The sequence below is a fragment of the Pantherophis guttatus genome, chromosome 2 (assembly GCF_059756535.1).
Source record: "Pantherophis guttatus breed Tessera chromosome 2, ASM5975653v1, whole genome shotgun sequence".
In the NCBI taxonomy this organism is placed as follows: domain Eukaryota; kingdom Metazoa; phylum Chordata; class Lepidosauria; order Squamata; family Colubridae; genus Pantherophis; species Pantherophis guttatus.
In genome coordinates, this window is record NC_142064.1 from 289,286,385 (window position 1) to 289,302,910 (window position 16,526).

Below are 16,526 nucleotides of genomic sequence, written 5' to 3' on the forward strand. Positions count from 1 at the left end.
AGAAGAAAGTGAAACTAAGTGTGAGGAGGAAGGGGCAAGCAGACAAGCAGTACAAAATGAAAGTGAAACTTTCTGAGCACAATACTGCACAGCCACAGACAGACAAGTCTTTGGATCTTTTTGTGGGTATGACCTGAGGTTTATCACATTCTTTCCTTGGAGGAAAAAACCTATAATGGCAGCAGGCCATAAAAGAGACCCAGTTTGGCAATATTTTAATGAAGTTCCTTTACCTATCGGTAAGGCAGGCATGCGTGCAAACTGCAAACACTGCAACAAAGAAATGCAAGGCCTGGTGGCCCGAATGAGGCAACATCATGAGAAGTGCTGTAATGAAGATGACCAAAGAAACACATTTGAACAGGCAGGATCTTCAGGTTGGTAAACATTTTTATTGAATCATATTTCTAAAGACTGCCTTGAACTGTCATGTTTGAGCAAAATTATTTGCTCTTATTATTACTGCATGTTACTGTCATTTGGTACAGTTATGAAGAAAAGCAAATATTCCTTTTGGGGCAGTGCTGTGTACAATATGCAGAAATTGTATAAACAATAAAATAACAGCATTGACTTTTTTGTTTAGGGGAATTCATGGATTCTGGAAACTATCCACCTTCAAGATCACCATCCTCCTGTTCTACAGTTTCAGAGTTATCCATCCAGGATAGTGCTTCATTAGCATCATCAACATCAGACACCCACAGCCACATATCACTATCACCTAAAAGAAAGAAAAAACCCTTCCCTCCTGGAACCACCATAGATAAGTTTGTGATAAAAACTAGATTAGAAAAAGAGTTAATTGATGAAAAAATTGCCCAGTTTGTTTATACAACGAACTCTTCTTTCCGTCTGACTGAGAACCCAAATTTCATTAATATGGTTCAGTCACTGAGACCAGGATACAGTCCACCCAGCAGAGCAGATGTTGCAGGGAAACTGCTGGATAAAGTGTATGACAGAGAAATGGAGCAATGTGCAACAGCTCTGGAGGGTAGAATTGTTAACCTAAGTATTGATGGGTGGAGTAATGTCCACAATCATCCTATTGTATGTGCTTGTATAACAACAGAAGAAGGGAAAGTCTTCCTTGCACAAATAATTGATATGTCAGGAAATGCACACACAGCAGAATACTTACAAGAAGTGGCAGTAAAAGCTATAATAACATGTGAACAAAAATTCAAATGTCTAGTACGCAGTTTGGTCACAGACAATGCTGCAAATGTATCCAAGATGAGAAGAAATTTAGAAGAGCAGGAAGGGAATACAAAGCTAATAACATATGGTTGCACTGCTCATTTGCTGCACCTCTTAGCCAAAGACTTAAGTGTTCCAGAAATAAAGACTAATGTTGTTGAAATTGCTAAATACTTCCGTAACAATCATTTTGCTGCAGCAGCTCTGAAAAGGATGGGTGGAACCAAGCTAACTCTCCCACAAGATGTTAGATGGAACTCTGTGGTGGACTGTTTTGAGCAGTATATCAAGAACTGGCCTATTCTGATGACAGTTTGTGAAGAAAATCGAGATAAAATAGATGGCACTGTCATGGCCAAAATCCTCAACATTGGGCTTAAGAGAAATGTTGAACATATGCTGAGCATCCTGAAACCCATCTCTGAAGCTTTAAACAAAATACAGAAAAATAGCTGTTTTATTGCTGATGCTGTTGAAATTTGGAAGGAACTGAGTGAACACTTAAAAACAAAACTACACATGGACAGAATTAAATTGCAAGCATTAAAAAAACAAATGGGACAAGTACTGTCTCCAGCTCATTTTTTGGCAAATATTGACAATATCCAGTATCAGGGTTAAAACTTAAGTGCTGAGGAAGAGGAGTTAGCTATGACATGGGTATCCAGCAATCATCCATCTGTAATGCCAACTATAATAAACTTCAAAGCTAAGGGGGAACCATTCAAAAATATATGTTTGCTGAAGATATTTTAAAGAAAGTCACACCAGTGAACTGGTGGAAGTCACTTAAGCACTTGGATTTAGAGACTGTTCAAGTAATGATTTCACTTTTAACAGGAGTAGCTTCTTCTGCAGGCGTTGAAAGAATATTCTCTTCCTTTGGACTCATTCATTCTAAATTGAGAAATCGTTTGGGACCTGATAAAGCAGGAAAGCTTGTTTTTCTTTTCCAGATTATGAACAAAAAAGAAGATGAAGATGACGAGTGAGCTACATAGGACAGTATTTAAGTTTTTCATGTGTAGGCTGGGCTGACAGTCTAAATTTCTTAAAATATATATATTTTGTTTAGCCAAATTAGTTAACAAACATGGATGTTTGTTTAAGCAAATAACATATGCTGTAAAGTTATTGTTTCAGTTGAATAAATCTATTTAAATTGTTATTATTAAGGTAATGATTCTTTTTCTCCTTCCTAAGTACAACAGAAAAGTTGTCCAAATAGGAATGATTAACCTATTAAACTGGGGATAAAAAAGCTAATATGAAAAGTTGTTATTCTAAAAATCTTCATCTACTTGCATATTAAAGTTATACCAGCAAGAATTAGTCTTTATGTAGAAAACTATGATTTAAATCAAGCCTTACTGACTAGTGATTTAAACGTGATTTAAATTCTGATTTAAATCAGTTTGATTTAAATCAAATCCACCCTACCACAAAATAAGGAGAAAGAGCCTATGAATTGCATTTTCTAATTCAGCATAACTATAACCCCCTTTTCCTTATGGTTTTCTTTCTCAGTTGTTACTTGTGTTACGTAATGTGAAGCAGGGTGGAAAGGCAGACTGAGACAATAGTAAGCAAAGGAAGGAAAGCTGAAACAATAGTAAGGGATTCAGGACTAATTGCATTTCTGCCTGCAACTCTGCTCTAGTGGCAATACTCATCAGAGGGAGTTACTTGAAATGTACCATTTAAATTTTGGCATCCACACATCACGTTGAGGGCAAACGATAACATTAATCTCCATTGATACTCATCTTTCTTTTAAAACCACCTACTTAGCAAAAAAGCACCAGAATGGATTGAGGATTCAAAATCAAAATCAGAATAGAGCTGGAAGGGAACTTGGAGCTCTCCTAGTCCAACCTCCCGCCCAAGCAGGAGACCCTACACCACTTCTGACAAATGGCAGTCCAATCCCTTCTTGAAAGCCACCAGCGATGAAGCGCCCACAACTTCCGAAGGCAAGAGCTTCCATTGGTTGATTGTTCTGTCAGAAAATTTCTCCTTATTTCTGGGTAGAATCGCTCCTTGATAAGTTTCCATCCATTATTCCTTGTCTGGCCTTCAGGTGCCTTGGACCCCACCCTCTCTGTGGCAGCCCCTCAAACGTTGTAACACTGCTATCCTGTCTCCCCAGGTCCTTCTCTTCACTAACTACCCATCCCCAGTTCCAATACCGTTCTTTTTTTAGTCTTCCGGCCTTTAATCAGCTTAGCTGCTCTTCTTTGCTCTTTTTCCAAAGTTTCAACATCTTTTTTGTAATGTGATGACCCAAAGGGGACATGGTATTCCGGTTGTGGACTTACTAAGGCTTTATGAAGTGGTAGTAATACTTCATGTGATTTTGATTCTATGCCTCTGTTTATACAACCAAGGATTGTATTCGCTTTTTTTGGCTGCTGCCGCACACAGGTGATTCATGCTTAATTGATCATCCATTCCGACTCCAAGGACCCTTCACAGTTACTATTTTCCAGCCAGGTTTCAGGTAATCTGTTTTTCCTGCCCAGGTGTAAAAGCTTACTTTCCTCACATTAAATTTCATTTTGTTGGATTCCACCTTGTCTCCTCTGGATCAGAAAGGCACAATATGCATACAGATCAAAATCATAGAGACGTGGTGGCTCAGTGGTTAGAATGCAGTACTATAGGCTAATTGCCCACAGCCAGAAGGTTGATTCTGAGGGGGTCATGGTTGATTCAGCTTTCATCCTTCTGAGGTGGGTAAAATGAGAACCCAGATTGCTGGAGACCATATGCTGACTTTGTAAACTGCTCAAAGAGTGCTGTAAAGCATTGTGGAGTGCTATATAAGTCTAAGTGGAATTACTATTGCTATACAGTTTCTTCTGAGCGTGGATCTTTTTATGAGAATTAAGACTACCTTTCCGAGCAAAGCCCTCTCCACACTCCATGCATTTATGGGGCTTCTCCCTTATGTGGATCCTGTTATGGCGAATAAGACTACCACTTTGAGCAAACATTTTTCCACACTCCATGCATTTATACGGCTTCTCCCCTGTGTGGATCATGTTGTGGATAGTAAGTGCATTTCTATAAGCAAAGGTCTTTCCACATTCCATGCATTTATTCAGCTTCTCCCCTGTGTGGATCCTCTTATGGGAATTAAGACCACCTCTTCGACCAAACGTCTTTCCACATTCCATGCATTTATACGGCTTCTCCCCTGTGTGGATCCTTTTGTGTATTCTTAGGTAACTGCACTGAGCAAAAGTCTTTCCACACTCCATGCATTTATACGGCTTCTCCCCTGTGTGGATCCTTTTGTGTATTCTTAGGTAACTGCACTGAGCAAAAGTCTTTCCACACTCCATGCATTTATAAGGCTTCTCCCCTGTGTGCATCCTCTTATGGGAAATAAGATGACTTCTTTCACCAAACGTCTTTCCACACTCCATGCATTTATTCGGCTTCTCCCCTGTGTGGATCCTCTTATGGCGAATAAGATTACCTCTTTCAGCAAAGATTTTTCCACACTCCAAGCATTTATATGGCTTCTCCCCTGTGTGGATCCTTTTGTGTATTCTTAGGTAACTGCACTGAGCAAAAGTCTTTCCACACTCCATGCATTTATACGGCTTCTCCCCTGTGTGGATCCTCTTATGGGAAAGAAGATGACTTCTTTCACCAAACGTCTTTCCACACTCCAAGCATTTGTATGGCTTCTCCCCTGTGTGGATCATCTTATGGCGAATAAGACTACCTCTTTGAGAAAACATCTTTCCACATTCCATGCATTTATTCGGCTTCTCCCCTGTGTGGATCCTCTTATGGTGAATAAGATTACGTCTTTCAGCAAAGATTTTTCCACACTCCATGCATTTATATGGCTTCTCCCCTGTGTGGATCATCTTATGGCGAATAAGACTACCTTTTTGAGAAAACATCTTTCCACATTCCATGCATTTATGTGGCTTCTCTCCTGTGTGGATCCTCTTATGGCGAATAAGACTACCTCTTTGAGCAAAGATTTTTCCACACTCCAAGCATTTATACGGCTTCTCCCCTGTGTGGAACCTTTCATGTGCTCTTAGATCACAGCTCTGAGCAAAGGTCTTTCCACACTCCATGAATTTATATGGCTGCTCCCCTGTGTGGATCCTCTTATGGGAAATAAGACTACTTCTTCGAGCAAAGGTTTTTTTGCACTCCATGCATTTAAATGGCTTTTTCCCAGCCTGGATCCTTTTTGGGGAAATAAGATTACTACGTCTTCTGAATCTTTTACCAGACTCTCTGCATGTGTATACCTTCTCCCCAGTGTGAATCCCTTCATGGGAAGTAAGTTGCCTGCTTGTTCCAAAACATGTTCCACATTCCAAACATTTGTAAGGCTTCTCTTTTGTGTCTATCGCTTTTTGAGATGAAAGTAACTTATTTCCAAGAGAAGGAATCAATGTCCCATTGTAACTTTGTCCATTGTGTCTTCTTATAGCATCTTCTCCTTTGTTTTGGCTTAAATAGTGTTCTTTTACTTGTAATTTAGCTTTCATTGGCTTCACACTTTCCCCAATATATTTTTTCCTTATTTTCTCCTGTTGGGCAAGAAAGTCTTGCATCGGACCATCGGTGGAAGATGAGCTTTCCTGATTCCAATCATTTGACTGGTTTCTATCATGGGTTTCTGGTTCCATTCGAATTCCAAACTTCTCCGTTCCATCTTTAGCATTGATCACTTGGAACAGTTCACAGGAATTTTGATTCTCCTGCCCATTATTACCTTCAAAGCAAAAGAGAAATGAAAACGGTAACAAGGTTAGAGAAAAAGATCAAACCATACAAAGTCTAGTGAATTTCCTTCTGAATGTTTCCAAAATTCCTTTATGTTTTATGTTTACATGCTTACAGTGGTGTGATATAGACAGGATGATTTCTATGTTCATGAGTCCTGAAAGCTTTGAAAATATCTAGAAAACATCTCTTTCTTTACAATTATCTATATATGTGCAAGTCTCAATCAAAGTCTATTTTGAATCATGGAATAATCAGGGGAAACACCCAAGGAGGAATAAGGAGAAAACATAAGATTTATTGGGCTGGGTTAATTCCAGCAGAGACCTGTGAGAACTGAAACCATTTTGAAAAAAGCTCCTTCTTTCCCGGTGTACCTTGGAGCAGGTACTCCGCCGTGTCTGTCTGACTCCCGCTCGGCCCGTTCCTTGATCCCACTGATGAGACTTTGGAGCGAAGTCCCTTCCCTGAAGCCTCCCATTGGCTTGTTAATGCTCTTTGCACTGAGAGTGGAAAGGTTGGGAGGCTTCAAGAATGGCTATTTTGCTGCCTCAAAGTCTCATCAGCTTCTAAGGGCTTTTTGGCCGGATCTGATACAGGCTTCCGATTGCAGATAACAGAGGCCTAAACAACTTTAGTGTGAGAACACACAAGATGAGAAGGACAAGATCTCACACTAATGATCTTGCGGGATCTCACACTGCAGTACTTTGGTCCTGTGTTCCCTATAAACTGAGGACTGCACAAGATCCAGGGCAAAAGTCTTTGAAAACAAAGAGGCCTCCTTGTTTCCAAAGCATTTTGCCCTGGATCTCATGCAGGCCTTAGTGAGCAGAGAACAGAGGCCTAAACTACTCTAGTGCGAGATTCTGTGAGATCAGTAGTGCCGGATTTCCCACTACTGATCTTGTATATCTCTCACTACTTTAGGCCTCTTTTTTCTGCAAATGCACCCAAGCAGGCAAAGGAACCGATGGCTCGCCACGGCCTCGTAACATAAGTCCGAGCAGGGTGGGGTGGGGGTGCAGGTAGGATGATTGTTGTTGCAACGCCTCTGCTGTCATTTGTAAGTGTGAATGACAGCCATGGTGCTGTAACATTTGTAATTTCAGGACTGAGTCTTAAGTACTTGGGAGACGGCTAGGTCGTAACTTCAAACAGTCGCTTAGTGAACTGTAGTAACTCAGGGATCACCTGTATCCTAGGATGCTCTGAGTCACACTGCATGAGATCTTTGTTCTTGAATTGGATTGGGAGAATGCTCTTCCATGGCCTGAGCGTGAACGTTCTGTTTTCACACAATTTGGGGAGGTTTCCGAGGACAAATGACAACATATTCTTCTCACATGAACTCCAGGGGACACATAAAAGCACACCCCATTCTTCTCAGCCTCCACAGATAAGTTCAAATAGAAATGGAAAAATACAGATAAGGAATGCCCCAAAAGAGCCTTGGTAGTACAGTGGTTTAAAGCACCCTGTTATTAACACAGCTGCCTGCAATTACTGCAGGTTTGAATCTTACCAGGCTCAAGGTTGACTCAGCATTCCATCCTTTCTAAGGTAGGTTAAATGAGGACCCAGTTTGTGCGGGCAATAAGCTGACTTTCTATAAATATACAAAAGTATGAAGGCTATTGCTTAACGCATTGTCAGCCGTCCTGAGTCTCCGGAGAAGGGCGGCATATAAATCAAAAAAAATTTTTTTTAAAAAAAGCATCTCAGTAAAGAGACACTGACTATTTCCTTCCTTTGGGTACGAGAAGGCCAGATACTTTCCTTCTCCCTCCCAGGAGATGATATCTGATTAGTGATTTTTTAATAAAAACTAACTATAATCTGTCTTCTTGATCTCTCTGATTTGGGAGAAGAAAACTCTTACCGAGAGAGACCACGTTCCTATAGTTTTCAAGCATGACTTCCGAATGCAGCGCTTTTTGGTCAGAATCCAGCTGAGACCATTCCTCCTCAGAGAAATACACAGACACCTCCTCGAAGGACACAAGACTCTCCTGAACATGGAAAAAAGAACAGAACAGGTGGATTCATAAGATCTGTTCATCATCATCAATGATTTAGACAAGGGGATAGAATTGGAACTCATCAAATTTGCAGACAAGACCAAATTGACAGGAATATCAACACTGCACAAGATAGGCTCGAGATATAGAAGGATTGACAGATTGGGACCTTCTAACAAAATGAACTTCAATAGTGAGAAATGTAATGTGCTACATTTAGGAAAGAAAAACCAAATGCACTGCCATAGGATAGGTGATGCCTGGCTCTACAGTAGTAAGTGGAACAGGGATCTTGGAGTCCTAGTGGACAATCACTTAAACGTGAGCCAGCAGTGTGCTACAGTTGCCAAAAAACACCCAACAGAATCATAGGTTGCATTAAGAGAGGGATAGAATCAAGATCACATGAAGTGTTAGTTCCACTTTAGAATGCCTTGGTAAGACCACACTTAGGAACTTTGCATCCAGTATTGGTTGCCATGATGTAAAAAAGATCTTGAGATCTTGAGGAACTGGGCATGGTTAGTCTAGTGAAGAGAAGGACCGGGGAGACAAGATAGCAGTGTTCCAATATTTGAGGGGCTGCCACAGAGAGGAGGAGGGGTCAAGCTGTTTTCCAAAGCCCCTGAAGGCCAGACAAAGAGTAATGGATGGAAATTCAACAAGGAGAAATTCAACCTGGAAACTAGACTAGACTGCCACTTGTCAGAAATGGTGTAGTGACATTGGAGTAGATGACCTACAAGGTGCCTTCCCACTCTGTTAATCTGTACCTTAGGAGGTTGATAAATTACAAAAAGAAAGGTGGTCTAGCAATTCCTGCCACTGTGATACATTTATTTTTCAAGGACTTTAAAACAACTGCTTCTTGTAAAGGCAAATTTGGAGGAGTATCTAGCAGAACAAGAGGACCAGAAGAAGCTATACTGGCTGACAGCAACTTCAACCTGCTATTCTGCTCTCCATTTTGTGGAAGGACACAAAAATAACCCAGTCCAAACAAGGGGGGGAATAGAAGGAGAGAGAACTCTGCACACCCACTTCACTTCCTGAAGGGAGAATACAAGTCTAATAATTTTTCCCTTTCTTACATGATTTAGAGGTTCAACCGCTGTTTGATCACCGTCATAGAAACCAGAAAATTTCATTCTTTGTTTCTCTGTAAGGAATAAATAATTTCAAAATAAATAATTAACAAAATATTTATTTTATTGGTTTATTTTAGACAATTTATATGCCGGCTATTCGCACGTGGTGACTCAAAGCGGCAAAAAAGAATAATCAACCCATATTAAAATAATAAAACTAATAAAAGAAGAATTATATAATACATTAAAATAATAAAATCACCCACACCCCTTGCCCCAGCGAAAGCACCTCACAGGAGCTGTTTAATGGGCTCCATCCCACTCTGGGTTTCCCAGGCTACCTGGCAGAACCAGGTCTTCAATGCCTTCTGGAAGTGCTACTGTGGGGGGCCATTCTAATCTCTTCTTCTAATTCTCATCTCTAGGGGGATGATGTTCTAATCTAGAGAGAGGGAGCTGCAATGGAGAAGGCCCTTCTTCTGGGTCTCACCAGGTGTGTCTTCCTACGGGATGGCACCCGCAACATTGCCTGCCTCCGCACTCTGGTGGGTAGGGCAGATGTAACCGGTAAGAGACGATCCCTCAGATAACCTGGTCCCAAGCCATGAAGGGCCTTAAAGGTGACAACCAGCACCTTGAATTGCACCCGGAAGCAAATTGGCAGCCAATGCAGATCCTGCAGGAGAAGTTATAATTCTGCACACCAGGGTCCGCAGAAAACCATGGGGGCTGCTGCGTTTTACACCAACTGGAGCTTCCACATGCTCTTCAAGGACAGTTCCATGTAGAGCACGTTGCAATAGTCAAGATGGGAAGTGATTAGAGCATGAGTGACTGTGAGTAGGGATTGTCGGTCCAGGAAGGGCTGTTTCTGGCGCACAACCCATAGTTGCGCAAAGGCCGTCCTGCACACGACTGCCACCTGCTCTTTGAGCAGGAGTTGTGAGTTCAGGAGAACCCACAGATTACACACAGGGTGTGTTTGGGGTAGTGTCACCTCATCCAAGACCAGAAGTGGAAATTCTCCCTTGGCCAACGAACCCCAAACCCAGAGCCACTTTGTCTTGCCAGGCTTTAGTTTCAACCCATTGCTCCCCATCCAGCTCCTAACAGCCTCCTGGCACCGTGATAGGGAGGACACGGCATCGCTTAACCCACCACAGGCTGAGTCATACAGCTGAGTATCATCATCATATTGGTGATATCTCAGTCCATGCTAGCAGATGATCTCACAAAGCAGTTTCATATAAATGTTACAGGAGCGGATAGTACCGAGCCCTGCGGAACCCCGCAAAGCAGTAGCAGAGGGCTAGATCTCTCCCCTCCTATCAACATTGACTGAGAACGGCTGCAGAGGAAGGAAGTGAGGCAGGATAGAACACGGCCGCCCACTCCCATCCTGCGAAGCCGCCCCAGGAGAATACCATGGTCGATGGTATCGAAAGCCACCGAGAGGTCAAGTAGAGCAAGGATGGATGCGCCACTCACATCCCGCTCTCGCCAGATACCATACAAAAGCGCGACCAATGACGATTCTGTCCCAAATCCAGGCCTGAATCTTGACTGGCAGGGGTCCTACCTGTCAATGACTCCTTCAGCTTCAACCACAACAATACACGAGCACACAATAGATACAAAGTTATGGTAAACTGCACTAAACTTGATTGCAGAAAATATGACTTCAGTAACAGAGCCACTAATGCCTGGAATGCACTACCAGACTCTGTGGTTTCTTTCCCTAACCCCCAAACTTTAACCTTAGACCGTCTACTGTTGACCTCACCCCATTCCTAAGAGGCCTCTAAGGCAAGTGCATAAGCGCACCAGCTCCCCAAAATGGGAATATTGGAGACAGGTTGGAAATTATATATATTCACACACACATATATGCAAGTTTTGGTGCACCAGCCTGAAATGACGAGTGGGACCTTGTTGAAACGTCACCAAGTTACGCTCAAACAATCTCTGGAGCTGCTGCACAACCACTTTCTCAACCACCTTCCCCAAAAAGGGAAGACTGGAGTCAGGTTGGAAATTATTCAACAGGGTGGAATCCAGGGATGGCTTAAGAAGAGGGTGGACCACAGACTCCTTCAAATGCTGGGGCACTGCCCCCTCCTGTAGGGAAGCATTAATGATCGCCAGCGTCCAACCACCTGTCATCTCCCAAGAAGCTTTCCTAAGGCAGGCGGGGCATGGGTCTAAAACACAGGTGCTTGCACCCACCCATACTCCCTAGGATCCTGTCCACTTCCTCAGGAGTAAGAGGGTCAAACTGTTCCCAGATATCAGAGCAAGAACCTGTCTCAGAGGCTTCCACTGGACTAGCAACCACGCCGGCATCCAACTGGGAACAAAGTCGAGCGATTTTGTCTTCCAGAAAAACCGCAAATACCTCAGCATGCCCCTTCAGGTGGACCTCAGTCTCCTCCTTCCCCAGGAGAAAGAGGCTCACCTGAAGAGGGTCGCTGGGCAATTATCTATAGATGCAATTAGTGTGGAGAAGTATAAATAGAAGGAGGTATTGTATAGAAAAGAAGAGAGCGAAGGTAAGACAGATGGGTAATCGGAGGATCTTCACTTACCTCCTAAGGTGTCCTGACTTTGATCCTTCCAAAAAATCCTCCTGAAAAATAGCTCCTGGGGAGGATTTGATGGGTTCTTCTTTCCCTCAGGATCTCTGATCTCCACAGTGCAGCACTTCCAATAGGAGGAAGGAAGAAACAGAATTCATGTACATCATACGACGACGAAAAGTGAATTCCTATATTCGGAACACAACCTCAAAGCCCCCAATATCCATCAATGTGGTTATGTCAGAAATATGAGAAAATAATGGAACAATGTCTTATTGGAATAGGTGGGACATTGCCACATCCCCGGCAGCCGCCTGGGATAGTGCGGCCGCCGGGGCTTTGGACCTCGTCGTGCCTTTGCGGCCTCTGACCCGGCACCGAATTCGCCTAGCTCCTTGGTTTTCCGAGGAGCTGAGGGAGATGAAGCGCCAGAAAAGACGCCTGGAGAGTAGTTGGAGGACCAGCCGCTCCGAATCCGACCGAACACTGGTGAGGTCTCATATTAAGACCTACCTAGTGGCGATAAAAGCGGCGAAATCTAGCTATTTTGCCGCTCTTATCATGTCATCAGATAATCGCCCAGTCGCCCTGTTTAGGGTGACCCGCTCCCTCTTCCATCTGGAAGCGCGGGATGATCCCTTGCAGGGTCGAACTGAGGATTTTGTGCAGTATCTGTATGACAAGATTGCTCAGATTCGGAAAGGCCTGGACTCTGACTGGGTAAGTCCGGACGGGATGACTGAGGCAGGTCTTGAGAGTATTATCTGGGAGGAGTTTGATCCTGTGGCTCCCGAGGACGTGGACAGGATCCTGGGACGGCTGAATGCGACCACATGTTTATTGCACCCGTGTCCCTCCTGGTTGGTACTGGCTTCCCGGGAGGTTACACGAGGCTGGCTCCAGAGGATTGTTAACGCTTCTCTGAGTGAGGGTGTCCTGCCGGCCGCTTTGAAAGAAGCAGTGGTGAGGCCCCTCCTCAAGAAGCCCTCTCTGGATCCGGCTGTTTTGGCTAACTATCGTCCAGTCTCCAACCTTCACTTTGTTGCAAAGGTTGTTGAGAGTGTGGTGGCGCGACAGCTTCCCCAGTACCTGGATGAAGCTGTCTATCTGGACCCGCTCCAGTCCAGCTTCCGGCCTGGGCACAGCACGGAAACGACATTGGTCGCGTTGGTGGATGATCTCTGGAGGGTTCGGGATAGGGGTTGTTCCTCTATCCTGGTCCTGTTAGATCTCTCAGCGGCTTTTGATACCATCGACCATGGTATCATGTTGCACCGGTTGAAGGGGCTGGGAGTGGGGGGCACCGTTTTGCGGTGGTTCTCCTCCTACCTCTCTGACCGGTCGCAATCTGTGTTGACAGGGGGGCAGCGGTCGACCCCGAGGCGCCTTCCTTGTGGGGTGCCACAAGGATCGGTCCTCTCGCCCCTTCTGTTCAACATTTATGTAAAGCCACTGGGTGAGATCATCCGTGGCTTTGGGGTGGAGTTCCATCAGTACGCTGATGACACTCAGCTGTACATCTCCACCCCAGCGATGCCCTTGAAGTGATGTCCCAGTGCCTGGTGGTCGTGCGGGCCTGGATGGGGAGAAACAGGCTCCTACTCAACCCTTCCAAGACCGAGTGGCTGTGGCTTCCGGCGTCCCGATATAGCCAGCTGCTGCCATCGCTGGCTATTGGGGGCAAATCACTGGCCCCCACGGAGAGGGCTCGCAACTTAGGCGTCCTCCTGGATGCACGGCTGTCTTTAGAAGAGCACATGACGGCCGTGGCCAGGGGGGCTTTTTATCAGGTTCGCCTGATATGCCAGTTGCGCCCCTTTCTGGATCGGGACTCCGTACGCACGGTCACTCAAGCACTCGTCACTTCCCGCCTGGACTACTGCAATGCTCTCTACATGGGGCTCCCCTTGGGGTGCACCCGGAGGGTGCAGTTAGTCCAGAATGCAGCCGCGCGGGGGATTATGGGAGCGACGGGGTGCTCCCATATGACACCTCTTCTGCGCGAGCTGCACTGGCTTCCTGTGGTCTTCCGGGCGCACTTCAAGGTGTTGGTGACCACCTTTAAAGCGCTCCATGGCTTAGGGCCGGGGTATCTGCGAGACCGCCTTCTGCCGCCAATAGCCTCCCACCGGCCGGTTCGCTCGCACAGAAAGGGCATCCTCAGGGTGCCGTCGGCCAGACAGTGCCGGCTGGCGACCCGCAGGGGGAGAGCCTTCTCTGTGGCAGCACCTGCCCCCTGAGATATGCATGATATCAGACCTCCGGACTTTTCGTCGGGCCCTGAAAACACACTTATTTCATCTAGCCGGGCTGGCTTGATCCCATCCTCTCAGTTTTAATTGATTCGGTTTTAATTGGGTTGTTTTAAATTATTTGGGCCGAAATTATTTAATTGTTTTTTAAATTGTTTTAAAATTTTATATGCTATGTTTTATTTTAGCTGTGCACCACCCTGAGTCCCGCAGGAGAAAGGCGGTATAAAAATAAAAAAAATAAAAAAAAATAAAAAAATTAAAATAAATAATATAAATAAAATAAATAAATATTATGAATGTCAGAGAGGTTTGAGAAGGAGGAGTGAAGTATTCAAACAGATTCTCTATTCTCTATTGAACTCTTACCTGCAACTCGACTTGCTCCTTCTGCTCCTCCACCTGGCTCAGGAGGAAGCCTTCCACCAGAGCCACCGCCTGGGAGCTGGTCTCTGCTCCATATTCCCGCACCCACCTCTTCATCTCTGGGGGCAGAAGAGCCAGGAACTGCTCCAGAACTACCAGGTCCAGCATCTGGGTTTTGGTGTGCTTTTCTGGTCTCAGCCATCGCCTGCAAAAGCCATGGAGTCGGCTGCAAAGTCCTCGGGGACACTCAGCCTCCAAGTATTGGATGGAGGTCCAGGGCTGAACTTCTGAAGGGAGGAGAGTTTCCTCCTCCAGGATCTTCTGCCCAGTTCTTGTCCAGAGCTTCCCCCACTTCCCAGGCTGAGCAGCTGAAGGGCCTTTTCCGCTTCCCTCCTTTCCAAAAGGTTGTGCCTCCATCCTTTCTCTGTCCTGCAGAGCAACTGAAAATGGCTCCAAGGGCTCTGGTGGGTCTCCAGATGCCTTTTCCTTCACAGGACCATTTCTGGTGCTCCACAACTGATCCCTGCAAGGGATTCTGATTTTTTTATTTTCCCAAATATTCGGCTCTTTTTTTTCCCCCAAGAGGAAAGTTTGCCTTGCAAAGACCACAAATGGCTTCCAGTTTCTGTATCTGAGATGGGAAGAAAAACAAATATTAAGAATTAGAAAGTGGAATTCAGCCACTGAGCGACCTTCCCCCAACCTCCCCGGAGCCCCAAGAGGCTCATTCCAGCGCAGGACCGAGGTCCCCTGAGCAGGGCCGGGAAGAAGGGAGCTGGAGAGGCCGCCCCGCTTCTCTCCCCCTCCGGAGACCGGGAGCCTGGTGCGAATCCTGCCTCCTCCACACCCGGCTTCTCTCCCCTCCTGCTGGGCCTCCGCAAGGCCGACCCTCCCCTCCCCCCACTCGGCTCTTCCTCAGACAGGGGGCGGGAAGGGAGCCCCGGTTCCCCCTGCATGAAGAGGGCGGCTGGGGAGCATGGGACCCAGGGTGGAAGCTGGAGGAAGGCTGGGCGTGGGTCTCTCCCTCCTCCGCCTCCTATGGAAATGTCATTTCCTTCCCAGCCTCCTATGGAAAGGCAGCTCTGACGTTCGCCCTCCAGTGGACCAATGGGGAAGCAGATGACGTTACCTTCTTTTAGCAGAGGGCTCCCCCTGGTGGATTAGGGGCAAAGAGCCAGGATTGTAGAAAGGGCGGGAAAGAGGAGCGCGTTTGAGGGGAAGGGAGAGGGCAGGGATGATGGGCTTCGGTGTAGGAGGAAACGGCCCTCTCAATTTCTTTCTTCATCTTCCTCTTTCCTGTCCAGGAATCATCTGTGGAGATGGAGAAAAATCTCTCTGGAGGATTTAAAGTCGCTTCCCTCTGCTGTGGAATGGAAGGACTAAAAAACATTCCCAGGTCAGTCAGAGACAGCTTTATTGCGCAAGGTTCAGAGCCAGATTTGTACCTGAAGCTTTGAACAAAGAAAGAACTCTGATACAATGGTTTTTATACATTTCTAAGACAAAGGATTCAGTGAGATCATACATTTTCCATATATGGTTAATCATGAGGTCATACATCCAATTTTCCTTCTATGGTTACATATACTGGATAATAAGTTCATCTAATTACTTAAAGCATTAATCTTAGTTTACAAAATTATCTTAGCCGCACAACTTTTCTTAAGTGCTCGGAGTTGCTAATGGGAGAGTTACTACTGTCCTTGGGTAAATTTATTGGATTAAGTAACTCTTTGTAACATATAGGTCTTTGTGTCATTCACAGTGAGGTCACTCAGATGTTTTTCCATATGGCAGTCCTTTCTGTGACATCTAAGTCTCAGAAGATATATTACCACTTAAAGGGGTTTAACTGTTTGTTAATGTAATTTCCAACAAGCACTTTCCTCTCTTATAATAATGTGAATAGAGAGGGTCTCTCAGCGTTCATGTATCTGACTTTGTATGATTCCTATTTTATTCACATTATTTCTTTTATCTACATTATTCTTTATTTGCTATTTACCTCACCTTCACATTTCTTGAGTTGAATTCCCTACTCAATCCTTATGTAAAAATGGTTTTTCCTCATCATAGTTTAGCTTTCTATTCCTTTTTCAGGATCTTCCTTTTCTTTCATTAGAAGAGACCAGAGGGGTCCCTGCCCTTTCTCCTCCCCGCTTTGCTGAGAGGCTGAGCGAATAGTTTGGGAAGGGCAGCTGCATGTATTGAATTAGAGAAATAAAAAAGAAATAAAATCATTTTCCTGATTGTGGC

At 44.8% G+C, this 16,526-nt stretch overlaps 1 protein-coding gene across 3 annotated transcripts; it reads right to left on the bottom strand.

Annotated features, from left to right (window-relative positions):
* Positions 1–372: 372 nt before the first annotated feature.
* Positions 373–15,581, bottom strand: LOC117658157 (uncharacterized). 3 transcript variants are annotated; one of them, XM_087884836.1, is made up of 6 exons: positions 15,400–15,581; positions 14,274–14,901; positions 11,662–11,776; positions 9,080–9,147; positions 7,850–7,979; positions 373–5,956 (listed from the first exon to the last, which is right to left on the bottom strand). In XM_087884836.1, the coding sequence occupies exons 2-6, from the start codon at positions 14,685–14,687 to the stop codon at positions 4,032–4,034; spliced, it is 2,652 nt and encodes an 883-aa protein (XP_087740962.1). In that variant the 5' UTR covers positions 14,688–14,901; positions 15,400–15,581; the 3' UTR covers positions 373–4,031. The 3 variants fall into 3 exon arrangements, with proteins under 3 accessions (XP_087740962.1, XP_087740963.1, XP_087740964.1); XM_087884837.1 differs by lacking the exon at positions 15,400–15,581 and adding an exon at positions 15,118–15,316; XM_087884838.1 differs by lacking the exons at positions 11,662–11,776; positions 14,274–14,901; positions 15,400–15,581 and adding an exon at positions 10,986–11,194.
* Between the last annotated feature and the right edge of the window lie 945 nt (positions 15,582–16,526).